General features: G+C 39.8%; 1 protein-coding gene across 1 annotated transcript in view; it reads left to right on the top strand.

Annotated features, from left to right (window-relative positions):
• Positions 1-14,806, top strand: part of AFG1L (AFG1 like ATPase) — a 221,276-nt gene that overhangs the window by 167,583 nt on the left and 38,887 nt on the right. The window contains exons 9-10 of the mRNA XM_010382494.2: positions 10,310-10,380; positions 10,637-10,737. Coding sequence (XP_010380796.1) covers positions 10,310-10,380; positions 10,637-10,737 — 172 coding nt within the window. The remainder of the gene's footprint in view (positions 1-10,309; positions 10,381-10,636; positions 10,738-14,806) is intronic.

Below are 14,806 nucleotides of genomic sequence, written 5' to 3'. Positions count from 1 at the left end.
GCTCTTGTTGCCTAAGCTGGATTGCAATGGCATGATCTTGGCTCACTGCAACTTCCTGCTTTCCAGGTTCAAATGATTCTCCTGCCTCAGCCTCCCAAGTAGTTGGGATTACAGGTGCCCACTACCACCCCCGGCTAGTTTTTTGTATTTTTAGTAGAGATGGAGTTTCACCATATTGGCCAGGCTGGTCTCAAACTCCTGACCTCAGGTGATCTGCCCACCTCAGCCTCCCAAAGTGCTGGGATTACAGGTGTGAGCCACTGGGTACTTAACATTTTAAAGTAAATTTTACTTAGCATTTATTTTGTGTTGATGGTCTTATGTTTTCCACTTTGCATGTCTGTATCAGGTAGAGATCACTTTTACATGTTATTGTAATATATAATCTTGTTACAGTACATTGATTTATAATAGTGATAAGCCATGCGTTTATTATTATACTGTTATTTTACAGAAAACTACTGAACCTTTAGTATAACCCTATGGTAGAGAAATGATTCACTATTATTATGGGCATGCATTATTGTTTAAAAACACATAAAATGTAATAAATACAAATAACTTATGGTTTCAGGACTTTTTTTAAGGTTAGTATCTATTGGGAATTTGGGAATATGTTTTCTGGGATTTCCCAACTTTGAACTTTGCTCTGGTCATTCATACCAGAAGGGCTGCAGGTTTTCTACTGGAGTTTTAGTTGACGTGAGCAGTACTGACTACACTGTCTTCAGTCTGGAAACTGTAAAACTGGGTACCTAACCCCGTATTTGTCCCTTCTCCCAAGTGTCAGCACCCCACCAGAATCTGTTCACTTCTGTCCACTGTCCCATGCCTTCAGATGCCTGTTTTTATATTTTTTCAGAGTTTACATATAGTTGTTATCAACAGAGAGGGTTAGTTGAAGCAGAGCCAACTTGGTCCTATTAGAAGCAGAACTCTTCTCCCTTGTTCTAAATAGAACACACCCTTGAGTATCATCCTGAGAAGGGTACATGGGAAATACATATTTTGAAAACTCACATGTCCAAAAAATGTATTTATTTTACTTGATTAATAGTTTGATCATGGTTGTCACACACAATAATATTCTCTTAGAATATTTTAGACACTATACTATTATCTTCAAGCTTCCATTATTGCTGTTACAAAGTTGGATGTGAATCTGTTTCTTGACCTTTTATATTTGACCTGTTTTTTCCTCTTGAAGTTTTTAGAATAGTCTCTTTGTTCCTGGTTTCCTGAAATTGCATAAGGATATGCCTTGGAATGGAGCTTTTTTCCATTCTTTGTGCTGGGTATTCATTGAACCCTGTCAACTTTAGAAAGTCGTGTCCTGCAGTTCTAGGAAAGTCAATTTTATTCTGATTCTTTTCTTCTCCCCACCCCTCCACCCCACCTCATATTCTCCGGAACTCCTCCTGAACTTTGTGAATTGAACTGAACCTTGTGAATTGATCTTCTAATGTTCTTTTGTTTTCTCTTCTATTTTCCTTACTATTTTTTTTTTTTTTTTGGTCTTTTTGTTCTATTTTCTGATATGACCTCAACTTTTTTTTCAATCCTTTTCCTGCATTTTGGATTTGGCAGTCCTATTTAGAGCTCTTCCTTGTGCCTTTCTTGTTCTTTTGGTTTACAGCGTTCTTCTTTGTCTTATGGGTGCAATATCTTACTTATTCTCTCCAAGCATATTATAGTGTGTTCTTCCCTTTCTGTTCTCTTGTTTTTTTCTTTGCTTCCTCCAAGGTCCTTTTAAAAATGTCTTTATTTTGGTCTTTGTCTTTTAGCTATGGAAATACTTGGTTGTCCATTCACATGAAAGAATGAGGCATTAAAAAGCTGATCAGAAGTTCTGAGTGCATAAGCAGAGTTTTATTGATTGGTGGGCTTCACTGGAGGGTGATAAGGTGGCTGGTCATGTTTTTCATGGGAGAACTCCAAATGTGAATATCTGTAAGTCTTCCTTTTGGCGGTTCAGTTTCCTCCAAAGGTAAATCTTTCTAATTCCTGGGATAGAAGTTTTGCTGGTAGGATTCTGGATGCTGAATAGGTACAGGTTGTTAGTTACACTATTTAATATGTGGAATTTTATACAACTCAAGGGACATTTAAAAAAAAAAAGAAAAGAAAATTTTAATGTAGGCTTTCAGTATGCTATCTCTTCCTTTTTCTTCATTGTTAAATCTACCCCAGCTGCTACTTACTGTTATAGGTAATGACTGTCTGGCTGGTGGTGTGAGTGATAAGAAGACAGTTGTGGATAAAGAAAGGCAAATGTATTAGTGAAAGTATGAAAATACGTCGTAAGGGTGCAACAGGCAGGTCAGCAAGAAAGGAGGTGGCTGCAAGGAGACAGAGGCTTGCTGGGGATTTTATAAGATGGTACTTGTACTGTGTGCTGAAGAGGGTTTTGTGCAGTGATAATGCCAAGGTTGCAGTGAACTAACTTGCATTTTTCTATCTACTGAGTGTCTGGTGATAGCTGGGCACAGGAAGATTGTGAGTTATTTGCACAGGAGGAGTATATGTCCTGGACCATCAAGAAAGGCAGACTTAACTACCTTCTCTTTTTGCTTTCCCCTGGTCCTGTCAGCCTGGCTTGTTTCCCCTAATTACAATTCGAGACTTGCCAGTTTCTGCTGGAGTGGAGGGCGGCAGGAATCTGGCTATCCAAGTAGAAGGAGGGCATCTAAGGAACTGTCTTTATCTTATTTTCAAACAGATACCCCTGTTTGCAGCCTAACTCCTTACCTATATATTCAAATGTATCTGCTAGTGCCAAGCCTTTGGAGAGTTCTTTGGTGAGAACTGGTCTGCTTCATTTCGGCTCTGTACTCCGCCTCTCACCTTCTGGTTTCCCATCAATTAAGGTTCTGCTCATCCAAGTAAGGAAAGCAATGCCAGTCGTTCCTTCTAGGCTCCCTAATCTTTCCAAGTCATTCTCTTAGAGAACACTTCCCCCATCACTTGCCTTTGGGGAGGATAAGTCATCCTCTTCTTTTCCAAGGGGAAGGGAGGGAAAGGCTCTTATCACACATACTATACCCAAAGACTAGTGACTGTTGTTCCATTTCCCCCTCCTTATAAAGACACTGTGTTGTGGGGTATAACAGGAGATGGTGGAGGAGGGGTGGCAATAGAAGTGTCACTGCTTATATAACCATGAGGGCAGAAGTCTAGACCTAGTGGCTGCTGGCACTAAGTGGCTCACTGGCAGCTCTCTTTAGAAAGTTGGGGGATACTTAGCACTCTAACCATCAACTTTGTGGCTTAATTGTAATTCTAGGACAAGAGGGAAATATTGCACTTACAGAACTGCTTACTGTTCCATTGTATAAGTGTATCCAAATGTACTTAACCAAATTCTCCATTGTGGGACATTTCTTTTTCACTTTTGTGATGCTAGGAACAGTATTACAGTGATCATCCTTGTGGTAGTTAACCATTATTATGTCCATAGGTAAAATTTCTATGAGTTTCATATTTCATAAAAACATACGCATTTTTAGTACTTTCATTAAATATTATCTGTTTGCCTGAAATCTGGTACTATGTTTATACTCCTCCCAGCTGTACATGAGAGTGTTGTTTGAGATAACCTAACAGGAGGAGATTGACAGGAACATGAACAAGAACTCATTCACATGTTAGGAGGGTGGCACAGCCCAACTCCAAGGGGGACAGATACTCCTGTGCTAAGGAGCCTTGCAGAGCTCATTGTATGTATCTCTTCATCTGGCTGTGTATTTCTTTCTTTCTTTCTTTCTTTTTTTTTTTAAGAAGGAGTCTCGCTCTGTCACCCAGGCTGGAGTGCAGTGGCGCGATCTGTCACCCAGGCTGGAGTGCAGTGGCGCGATCTCTGCTCACTGCAAGCTCTGCCTCCTGGGTTCATGCCGTTCTCCTGCCTCAACCTCCCCAGCAGCTGGGACTACAGGCGCCCGCCACCACGCCCGGCTAATTTTTGTGTGTTTTTAGTAGAGACAGGGTTTCACTGTGTTAGCCAGGATGGTCTCGATCTCCTGACCTCGTGATCCGCCTGCCTCGGCCTCCCAAAGTGCTAGGATTACAGGTGTGAGCCACCGCGCCCAGCGTATTTATTTCTTTTAAGATATTCTTTGTAATAAACTATTAAACAGGAATCTTGGTCGACCAGAATCTTGGTCAACCACAAGGAGGGAGAAATGATGAGGACATGCTGACAGAATCATTTCAACTCTTCTCAATTGATCATCTTCCTAAAAGGTGACTAAGTGGAATGTGGCGAATGTGAGTGAATCTTTCTTGAGGGTGAGATTTGAAACCTCTGGAAATAATTAATGAGAACACAAATTCTCAACCTTCAGAACTATGATGAAGGCAGAGACACTGTAAAAGACTGAACTAAATACCGCTGGCCCCAGGACTGGACCTGATCATATTTCTTGGACTAAACCTCTGACGCAAATCTGTTTTGATCAATACTCTTGGATCTCCCATCACCCTAAGATAGTATAGGGCCATAGAAATGAAATTCAGACTGTTTCATTTAAATTGATGTTCCATCATGTTCTTCTTTTTTATTTTTATTTTTATTTTTTGGACACTGTTGCCCAGGCTGGAGTGCAGAGGCACGATCTTGGCTCACTACAACCTCCCCCTCCTGGGTTCAAGTGATTCTCCTGCCTCAGCCTTCCGAGTAGCTGGGATTACAGGTGCCCACCACCATGCCTGGCTAAGTTTTTGTATTTTTAGTAGAGATGGGGTTTCACTATGTTGGCCAGGCTGGTCTTGAACTCCTGAACTCGTGATCTGCCCACCTCGGCCTCCCAAATCCATCATGTTCTTATTAAAAATTTGAAAACATGTTGCCTCCTATTTACACCAGAGGATACTTGGACAAGAAATAGAATTATGGTACCATGTTTTCCTCTTGCCTTCTTGCTTCATTCCGAAACTTGCTTACTCTTCTCTTTTCATATTCCCCAAGTTCCTCTGGAGTCATTATACAGAACAGAGCATACTGGGAAAGCATTATGTTTAAAAGTATCTAAGGCTACAGTGTCCATTGATGGATGAATGGATAAATTGTGATCTATATATACAATGGAATATTATTCAACCCTAAAAAAGGAGATCCTGCAATTTGCAACAACATGGATAAAACTGGAGGACATTATATTAAGTAAAATAACTAGATACAGACAGATACTACAAGATCTCACTTATAAATGGAATCTTCTAAAAAAGTCAAATAATTAGAAACAGAGAAATCAAATATGTAGAAATAGAATAGAGTAGTCATTACCAGGGATGGGGGGTTGAGTGAAGAGAAGGGGAATGGATGAGGAGAGGTAGGTCTCTTTTGGTAGCAAGTTGCAATTACAAAGGATGACTAAGTCTAAAGATCAAATATATAGCATGAGGACTATAGTTGAAAATAGTGTATTGTACACTGGAAATTTGCTAAAAGAATAGATTTTAGGTGCTCTTACCACCCCCAAGCCCTCACACACAAAAGGTAACTGTGAGATGACGGACATGTCCATTTGTTTGACTGTAGTGATAATTTCACTGTGTATATCAAAACATCATGTAGTACACCTTAACATATACAACAAAAAAGTTTAAAATATTTTTTTTTTTTTTTTTTTTTTTTTTGAGACGGAGTCTTGCTCTGTCACCTGGGCTGGAGTGCAGTGGCCGGATCTCAGCTCACTGCAAGCACCACCTCCCGGGTTTATGCCATTCTCCTGCCTCAGCCTCCGGAGTAGCTGGGACTACAGGCGCCCACCACCTAGCCCGGCTAGTTTTTTGTATTTTTAGTAGAGACAAGGTTTCACCGTGTTAGCCAGGATGGTCTCGATCTCCTGACCTCGTGATCCGCCCATCTCGGCCTCCCAAAGTGCTGGGATTACAGGCTTGAGCCACCGCGCCCGGCCTTAAAATATTTTTTTTAAAAGAATATCCATTTTCCTTGCTTGGGATAGTTTATCTTTTTCCTTCTCTCTGCCAATTTGGATAAAAGAATGGCATCTTATTATTTTGCTTTGCAGTTGTTATTACTAGTAGAAAAAGAATGATTTTACATATGCTTCTTGTCCACCAAGCTATCTATTTTTTTTTTTTTTTTTTGAGATGGAATCTTGCTCTCTCGCCCAGGCTGGAGGGCAGTGGTGCAATCTCCCTCTCTCCCTCCCTCCCTTCTTCTTCTGCTTCTTCTTTTTCTTTTTCTTTTCTTTCTTTCTTTCTTTTTTTTTTTTTTTTTTGGAGACACGGTCTCCCTCTGTAGCCCAGGCTAGAGTGCAGTGGCATGATCTTGGCTCACTGCAACCTCCACCTCCCAGGTTCAAGGATTCTCGTGCCTCCGCCTCCTGAGTAGCTGGGATTACAGGCATGCACTGCCATGCCAGCTAATTTTTGTATTTTTTGTAGAGATAAAGTTTTGCCATGTTGGCCAGGCTAGTCTTCAACTCCTGGCCTCAAGTAATCTGATCACCTTGGCCTCCCAAAGTGCCAGGATTACAGGCATGAGTCGCCATTCCTGGATTACACCAATAAAATTTTTTATTTTGCATTTGTAACTTCTGAGTAACTATAATAGAATTCTTATAAGACACTTTTATAATAAAAATAATTTTGTGATATTTCACATGTAATTTCACTATATAGAAAATCAGGTATTATAATTTCACAGGTGACTTAGGAGAGGTGACCTGACTGAAGTTTAGTGAGTCACATTTTGATAATATAGTATATACGAGACCACAGAGTAAAAAAGAAATCACCACTGAAGAAGTTTGTAAGGAATTATTTATTCACCAAATATGCTTTTGGAGGCCTGTCTTCTTTCTTGGTTGTTTTTCAGAATTCAGTTTTCCCCCTATGTTGAGTAATGTGCCTGTGCTAAGGAAAGATTAACTTTCTAAATGACAGCAGACCATACCGAGTGGGTGGTGTTGCTGTTTTCGCTATGTTCCTTAAAAAGCAGCTCACTTTTTTTTTTTTGTTTTTTTTTTTTTTTTTTTGAGACAGAGTTTTGCTCTTGTTGTCCAAGCTGGATTGCAATGGCATGATCTTGGCTCATGCAACCTCCACCTCAGGGGTTCAAGCGATTCTCCTGCCTCAGCCTCCTAAGTAGGTGGGATTGCAGGTGCATGCCACCACATCCGGCTAAGTTTTTGTATTTTTAGTAGAGACGGGGTTTCACCATGTTAACCAGGCTGGTCTCGAACTCCTGACCTCAGGTGATTCGCCCACCTCAGCCTTCCAAAGTGCCACGATTACAGGCATTGAGCCACCATGCCTGAGCAGCTCACTTTTTAAACATATATATTTTATGTTAAGTTCTGGGGTGCATGTGGAGGATGTGCAGATTTGTTACATAGGTAAACGTGTGCCATGGTGTTTGCTGCACCGATCAACCCATCACCTAGATATTAAGCCCCACATGCATTAGCTATTTATCCTGATGCTCTTCCCTCCTCCCCCCTGCTCCTGACAGGCCCTGGTGTGTGTTGTTCCCCTCCATGTGTCCATGTGTTCTCATTGTTCAGCTTCCACTTATGAGTGAGAACATGTGGTGTTTGGTTTTCTGTTCGTGTGTTAGTTTGCTGAGGATAATGGCTTCCAACTCCATACGTGTCCCTGCAAAGGACGTGATCTCGTTCCTTTTATGGCTGCATAGTACTCCATAGTGTATATGTACCACATTTTGTTTATCCAGTCCATCACTGATGGGCATTTGGGTTGATTCCCTGTCTTTGCTGTTATGAATAGTGCTGCAATAAATACACGTGTGCATTTATATTTATCCCATAATAGAATGATTTATATTCCTTTGGGTATATATCCAGTAATGCGATGGCTGGGTCAAATGGTATTTCTGGTTCTAGATCCTTGTGGAATCACCATACTGTCTTCCACAATGGTTGAGCTAATTTACATTCCCACCAACAATGTAAAAGCGTTCTTATTTCTCCACAGCCTTACCAGCATCTGTTGTTTCTTGACTTTTTAATAATCACCATTCTAACTGGCATGAGATGTTATCTCATTGTGGTTTTGATTTGCATTTCTCAAATGACCAGTGGTGTTGAGCTTTTTTTCATATGTCCGTTGGCCGCATGAATGTCTTCTTTTGAGAATTGTCTGTTCATGTACTTTGCTCACTTTTTGATGGGGTTGTTTTCTTTTTTCTTGTAAATTTGTTTAAGATCCTTGTTGATTCTGGATATTAGCCCTTTGTCAGATGGGTAGATTACAAAATTTTCTCCCATTCTGTAGGTTGTTTTTTCACTCTGATGATAGTTTCTTTTGCTGTGCAGAAGCTCTTTAGTTTAATTAGATCCCATGTGTCAATTTTTGCTTTCATTGCAATTGCTTTTGGTGATTTCATCATAAAATCTTTGCCCATGCCTATGTCCTGAATGATATTGCCTAGATTTTCTTCTAGGGTTTTTATGGTTTTGGGTTTTACATTTAGGTCTTTAATCCATCTTGAGTTAATTTTTATATAAGGTGTAAGGAAGGGGTAAAACCAGTTTTGGTTTTCTGCATATGGCTTGCCAGTTTCCCCAGCAGCATTTATGAAACAGGAAATCCTTTCCCCATTGCTTGTTTTTGTCAGGATTGTCGAAGATCAGATGGTTGTAGATGTGTGGTCTTATTTCTGAGATCTCTACTCTGTTTCATTGTTCTATGTGTCTGTATTGGTACCAGTACCATGCTGTTTTGGTTACTGTAGCCTTGTAGTATAGTTTGAAGTTCACTAGCATGATACCTCCAGCTTTGTTCTTTTTGTTAAGATTGTCTTGGCTATATGGGCTCAAAAAGTAGCTCACTTTTAAGCCTTTTTTTTTTCTTATTCTTCTTTTTTTGCTTGTATACACCAAAGGTGATGTTGGTTCCAAATGAATTCTCGAGAATAATGTCTAAACAGACATGTGCTTGGCATGGGCATTGACATTTACATTGGTTTGTGTGATTTCTTTTACCTTTAAGATTGCTTCTGTTTCTAAAATTACTTTCTATAGTGTCATTTCATTATTTTAATACCACTGTATTTGAATATGATACCAGACCTCATGGAAGTCAACTAGCATTTCTCCTGCAAAGTTGGCTATTGCGAATGATGTTTTTAACGTCCTTTGAGGTGGAGTGGTTATTACTTGGAATGTGACAATTTCAATCTTTCAAAATAGCTATGTGCTTTGTTGCATTTTAAAGACATTTGCTCTACTAGAACAGTTGAAGAATTAGGTGCTTGTGTGTTAAATGCCTACCACCTGATAATTATCTCAAGGGAGAATTTGTTTAGTTTAAGCTTAATCTAAATAAAAGATAACCTGTCATACTAATTTTCAATAAGGCTTTAGTAAGATGAATGTCCAGAATTTAGTTTAATTGCTTCCACTGCGACGTAAGAGTGATTTGTGTGTCAAAATTAAGCATGTTGGCAGGTCATCCTGTAAAAGTTTGTATGTGGAGTTGAAGTAAACTTACATTTTTACTTGAAACTCTTTTTAACAGTTTATTTCTTCTGCCGGTTATTTTATTGACTGTTAATTTACCACCCCTCTTAAAAAAAAAAAAAAAGGTGAGAGGAAAAAGGCCACAGCATCATCACATTTATATATGAGTTCCCTAAACCATATGGTGATTTCTAATTAGAATACAAAAGATTCTGTGATGAGACTAACTTCATAGTAGCTGTAACAGTGGGCATCACAGAAGGAGAGAGTTTTCTTCAGTTTCCAACAAGGAGACTTTTGAGAGAAACTGTGTGGTCTATAATTGTCCTTATACTAGAAGTCTGACAAAGTTCTTGATGTGCAGATCAAGTTGGTATTTCGAAGGTAGTAATTTAATTCTGGAGGTTTGATCCTCTCAGTTAGTGGCTTGACTTGATTTTTTTTAATGCAGCTTCAATATTTAATTTCACATGTACCCTCTCAGTAGAGATTTCAAAGGATACTTTGCTGGATGCTTGACTGCCTTGTCTATTTGCTCTTGTTTTGCATGCAAGAGAGAGCCAGAAGCTTTCTTCTCATTGTGTACACATGGTATTAATGGATTTACTCTGCCTGTATCGTCTCATTACTGGAAACAGCTAGAAGCACAGAAGTCTTTCAGTGTATGCAAATAAGGCAGAATCATCTACCTGAGAGTTAATATTCTCTGCTTTTAAGTGTATTCTAAATCTAATGTTTGTATTTAGAGCATAACATCCTGTTCTTTTTTTTTTACGGGCAAAAAGCTAAGCAGACTCAGGCAGCTGTTTGATGTTGGCTTCAAGTGTTATTAATTTCATATTCTATTATTCTTTTCACTGTAGCACAAGTGAAGCTGATGTGGAGGCTGTCATGGATAAGTTGTTTGATGAGCTGGCTCAGAAACAAAATGATTGTACGTAAGTTAATTTCTCTTGAAAGAGAATACATTTAGAACACAATGCCCAATCTCCACTGACCAATTAATAAGTTCCATTGCTGTATATGGGTTGATGCCACGCTCAAGTGGCAGTCATTGTATCAGCATTTTGTCTAATTTATGTGTTGAATCATGTGCTATTATTCATCAAGCTATGCATTTCCTATCTGTAAGAGATGAATTTTATAGTAATTATCCAGACAAGATTGAGTCTTTGTTCATGTTCCCATAGTAACTAGACCAAGGATTCTAAAAGTGCAAGGCAGAGAGCTGCGCCTGAATAAAGCCTGTGGAACCGTTGCCGACTGCACATTTGAAGAGCTGTGTGAGAGAGTAAGTATCCAGGCACGTCCAGACTCACTGGCCTTTTCACATGTTAAAATACTTCATGTTTTCCTCTCTGCCCATTTCAGATTTTAAAATACCATTCACAGAGTCTGAACCGATTTAAAAGTCTCATTAAGGGAAATACTCATCTATATTTGCCATGTGCTTTTTATAGATATTGGCACAAAATTTGTACTTAGAAGGGCTCTAATGCAAAATTAGAAATGCAGAGAGAACTGTCAACTGTTGCTAGAAGCAAAAATAAAATCCGTTTTGTAAAAGTCAAACATAAGAGATTTTTGGAAAAATATTTGAGGTGAGAGTTAGTATGTGGGAAAAAGAAAGATGAAATAATGCTAGCATGATCCAAGGAAGCATCACATAAAATAATTTCCACCCCTTGTACTCATTGCCCATCTATTATTGCCATAACATCGGACCTACTAGGGCCAGAGTCAAAGAAGGTGAATTTCTGTAACTGTGACATTTATATTATATGATAAATAATATGTTCAACAGAGAAAAAATGTTTACCAGTGTATGCACACATTCATATAACTGAGAAAGATCTTGACTGCAGATTCATTATAGATATGAATTCTGTCTTAAAAAATCTGGAATTCTCAGTACTCAATGGATATGCAATGTATTTATTGATTGCAAATCTTGAGGAAAACAAATTCAAATTAGAATTTTAAGCTTAATTTCTCGATTGACATGCTTAATTTATCATTCTAGCTGGTCTCTGATTTATCTTGACTTTTAGGTAACTAAAGAACAGTTACTTTTCAGTAAGGGAAAAGACAAAATACGTATACCTGCGGCCATTTTATGAGTGTTTTTCTTAAAAGCTCGTGACAGCCGGGCGCGGTGGCTCCCTCCTGTAATCATGAGGTCAGGAGATTGAGACGACCCTGGCTAACACGGTGAAACCCCGTCTCTAGAAAAAATACAAAAAATTAGCTGGGCGTGGTGGCGGGCGCCTGTAGTCCCAGCTGCTGCGGAGGCCAAGGCAGGAGAATGGCGTGAACCCGGGAGGCGGAGCTTGCAGTGAGCCGAGATCGCGCCACCGCACTCCAGCCTGGGTGACAGTGCGAGACTCTGTCTCAAAAAAGCAATTATTTAGCACTTCAGAACCAGTAAAGTTTAGGATCAAGGAGGATCCTCCGATAGGGTGGTAATGTTGATTTCTATTAGTGAAAGTCATTCTGGGTGATACGGACTTTTCAGACCTCTCCTGGATCAATCTTTAAGGTCCTGATAACCTAACATCTCCTGACAAAATTCTATTAAGGCTCCCACTTAGGTTTGACTTACTTTGCAAGAAAAAATAAACTTGAGAAGAATCTTGTATATCCAAAAGATGAAGCTCCTCCACTTTCTACAGAAGAGGACCCAGTAGGGAACGGGAAAAGACAGGCGTGTTGAATCTTGGGGGAGGAAGGCAAAGATGGTCTCTTTTGGAGCAGACACTGAGTTTTATCTGCATTTTTAAAATATGCTCCTTGTTTTAGGAGTCTTAGTAACAGGAAAAGGCCACTTATCAGGGACCAAAATCTCCAGTTTATTTACTGTCCAGGGGTGATGGGGAAGAAGACTGATTGAGACTTTATCTTGAAAAATGAAATAGCCCTTATAAAAATAAATCGTTTTGTCTTATTTGACAAAAATGTGGATTACAATAGCAACTACAAATTAAACTCTTAGATTAAACAATGAACAAGTGCAGCGACATGATAATGGCTCACTACAGCCTCGACCTCCTGGGCTCAGACAGTCCTCCCACCACAGTCTCCCTGGTAGGTGGGACTACAGGCACACAACGCCATGCCTGGCTACTTTTTAAAAAAAGTTTTTGTAGAGATGGGGGTCTTACCATGTTGTCCAGGCTGTTCTCAAATTCCTGCAAGAGATCCACCCACCTCAGCCTTCCAAAGTGCTGGGATTACAGATGTGAGCTACCATGACCAGCCTTGTCAATTACTTTCTTTTGAAGTTTTTGTGATGTTATTATTTACTGATTTTTTTTCTTCTCCAAGTTGGCCAGATCTTCTTTTGTCAGTGAGTTTGCATGGACAGGTTTGCCCTTTATCTAGACTGTAATTGTGGGGTGTTTACTACATTACGCAAGCGCTGAGTGACCTGCAAAAGGCATTGACGTGGTAAGTGGGGTTAGATCCTAGTGTTAAGCTATGAGGGATGTTTGAGGAAGTGCTAAGTTTTTAAGTAGCTAGTTCGTTTGTGACTATTTTCTTGTTATGATGATTTTGCATTGCTTTGCAACCTTGTAACTGCAATTCAGATATTGATTTATTGCATGAAGAGGACAATTGAAAGCCCTCAACTTCAGATATAACCTAAAACTCTTAATGAGTTATAATGATCTTATGAGCCAGGCTAAATAATTGCCAAAAACCATTAAGTAAAGATAACAACACATCCAACCTAAGGTAAAGAAGCAGGCATCTGGTGTGTCTGGGACAGTCCCAGTTTTGGATCATCTGTCCTAATTTTCTAGAAGGCTCTTGAAGCCCAAGACCTGCCCAATCACCTGATACCATCATGAAAAAGTCTTTGGCAAGAAGTAGATTGGTTAACAGTCCATAATGATTATTTTTGAGTCATGGCCCCTTCCAAGGAAAAAATAATACAGAAACTTACCTGTGTCTTGATAAGGTAAAAGAAGGTTTAGATTGGAAGCCCTTGACATATGCCATAAGTAAAATGAAAAAGCCAGGCACATTCTGCTGTTTGCACACCTCTTCCCTCACTGTTCCAAGCACAGTTCCTCAGATTTGGAATCCTGCAGGTTAACATCTAGCCTCTTGGTATCTCCTGGATTCTCTTTCTTTGTAAATTTATAGTTCAGTACTGTCATGTTCAGCAGTCTGAGTTAGGAGAACCTGCAACACATACATAATAATAATAACGAATATAGCCACCCATCAGGTATCATCCTAAGCACTTTTATATATAAATTCATTTGATACTTACAATAGGTAGGCACTATTATTGTCCACATTTTATAGGTAGAGAATTTTAAACACCAAGATGTTAAGTTACCTTCCTAAGGTCATACAGCTAATAAGTGGTGTAGCCAGAGCTCGGACTTCTTGGTAGTTTGGGAGTCAGATTCTGTGCTTTTAATCACTACATTGTATCTGAAGATGTTCTGGACAAGTTCTTCCTCAATCTTTAATATACTTTGGACTCTATCTTAAAGTGTAATCATTTGGGAGGCCGAGGCAGGCGGATCACATGAGGTCAGGAGTTCAAGACCAGCCTGGACAATATGGCAAAACCTCATCTCTACTAAAAATATAGAAATTAGCCAGGCGTGGTGGCAGGCATCTGTAATCCCAGCTACTCAGGAGGCTGAGACATGAGAATCATTTGAACACAGGAGGTGGAGGTTGTGGTGAGCCAAGATCATGCCACTGCATTCCAGCCTGGGTGACAGAGACTCTGTCTCAATAAATATATAAATAACAACAACAAAAATAAAGTGTAATCAGATAATTTGTGAATTCTCACATCTGAGCTAAGCTTTAAGAATTTTATGGAGCATGAAGCTGAATGGGGAACAGACATCCCCCAGTCCTGAGAACCTCCCTCTGTGTTGAAAACCTTAGTACAGACCTGCCCAACTCATGTGTGTTGGCATACCCACTGGGAAGTCCAGCTACGAGCCCCTCTGCTCTTCTGAAGGCTGTACCTCCAGGGTTTGTGGCTCCAGGCAAGGGTCCCCAAGCCTTAGGCAGCCTCACCCCTTTGCCCATTAATAAAAATACTTTCTCTTCCTGCCATGACAAAGGTTGGGAAGTGCTGCGTTAGAGAAGTGGGGAGGGTGGAGGAGAATATGTTTGGGCGGTCTTTGTTCCCTGCCGTTCCCTCCATATCAGAGCTGTGGCAAATGAACATGGAGCAGATCCATCTCTGTGGACATGACATGAGCTTTCAGGTTTCCTTTCCTTACCTTGATATAGCTACTTGGTTTAATCCGAGGGTAGTGGAGGAGTCAGAAATATGGTATTGAAGGCAGTGGTTCTCAAAATGTGGTTTATAGACCTCTAGG

The sequence above is a fragment of the Rhinopithecus roxellana genome, chromosome 4 (genome assembly GCF_007565055.1).
Source record: "Rhinopithecus roxellana isolate Shanxi Qingling chromosome 4, ASM756505v1, whole genome shotgun sequence".
Classification (NCBI taxonomy): Eukaryota; Metazoa; Chordata; class Mammalia; order Primates; family Cercopithecidae; genus Rhinopithecus; species Rhinopithecus roxellana.
The sequence above is the reverse complement of the archived record's forward strand: the minus strand, read 5'-3'. Positions and strand labels throughout refer to the sequence as shown.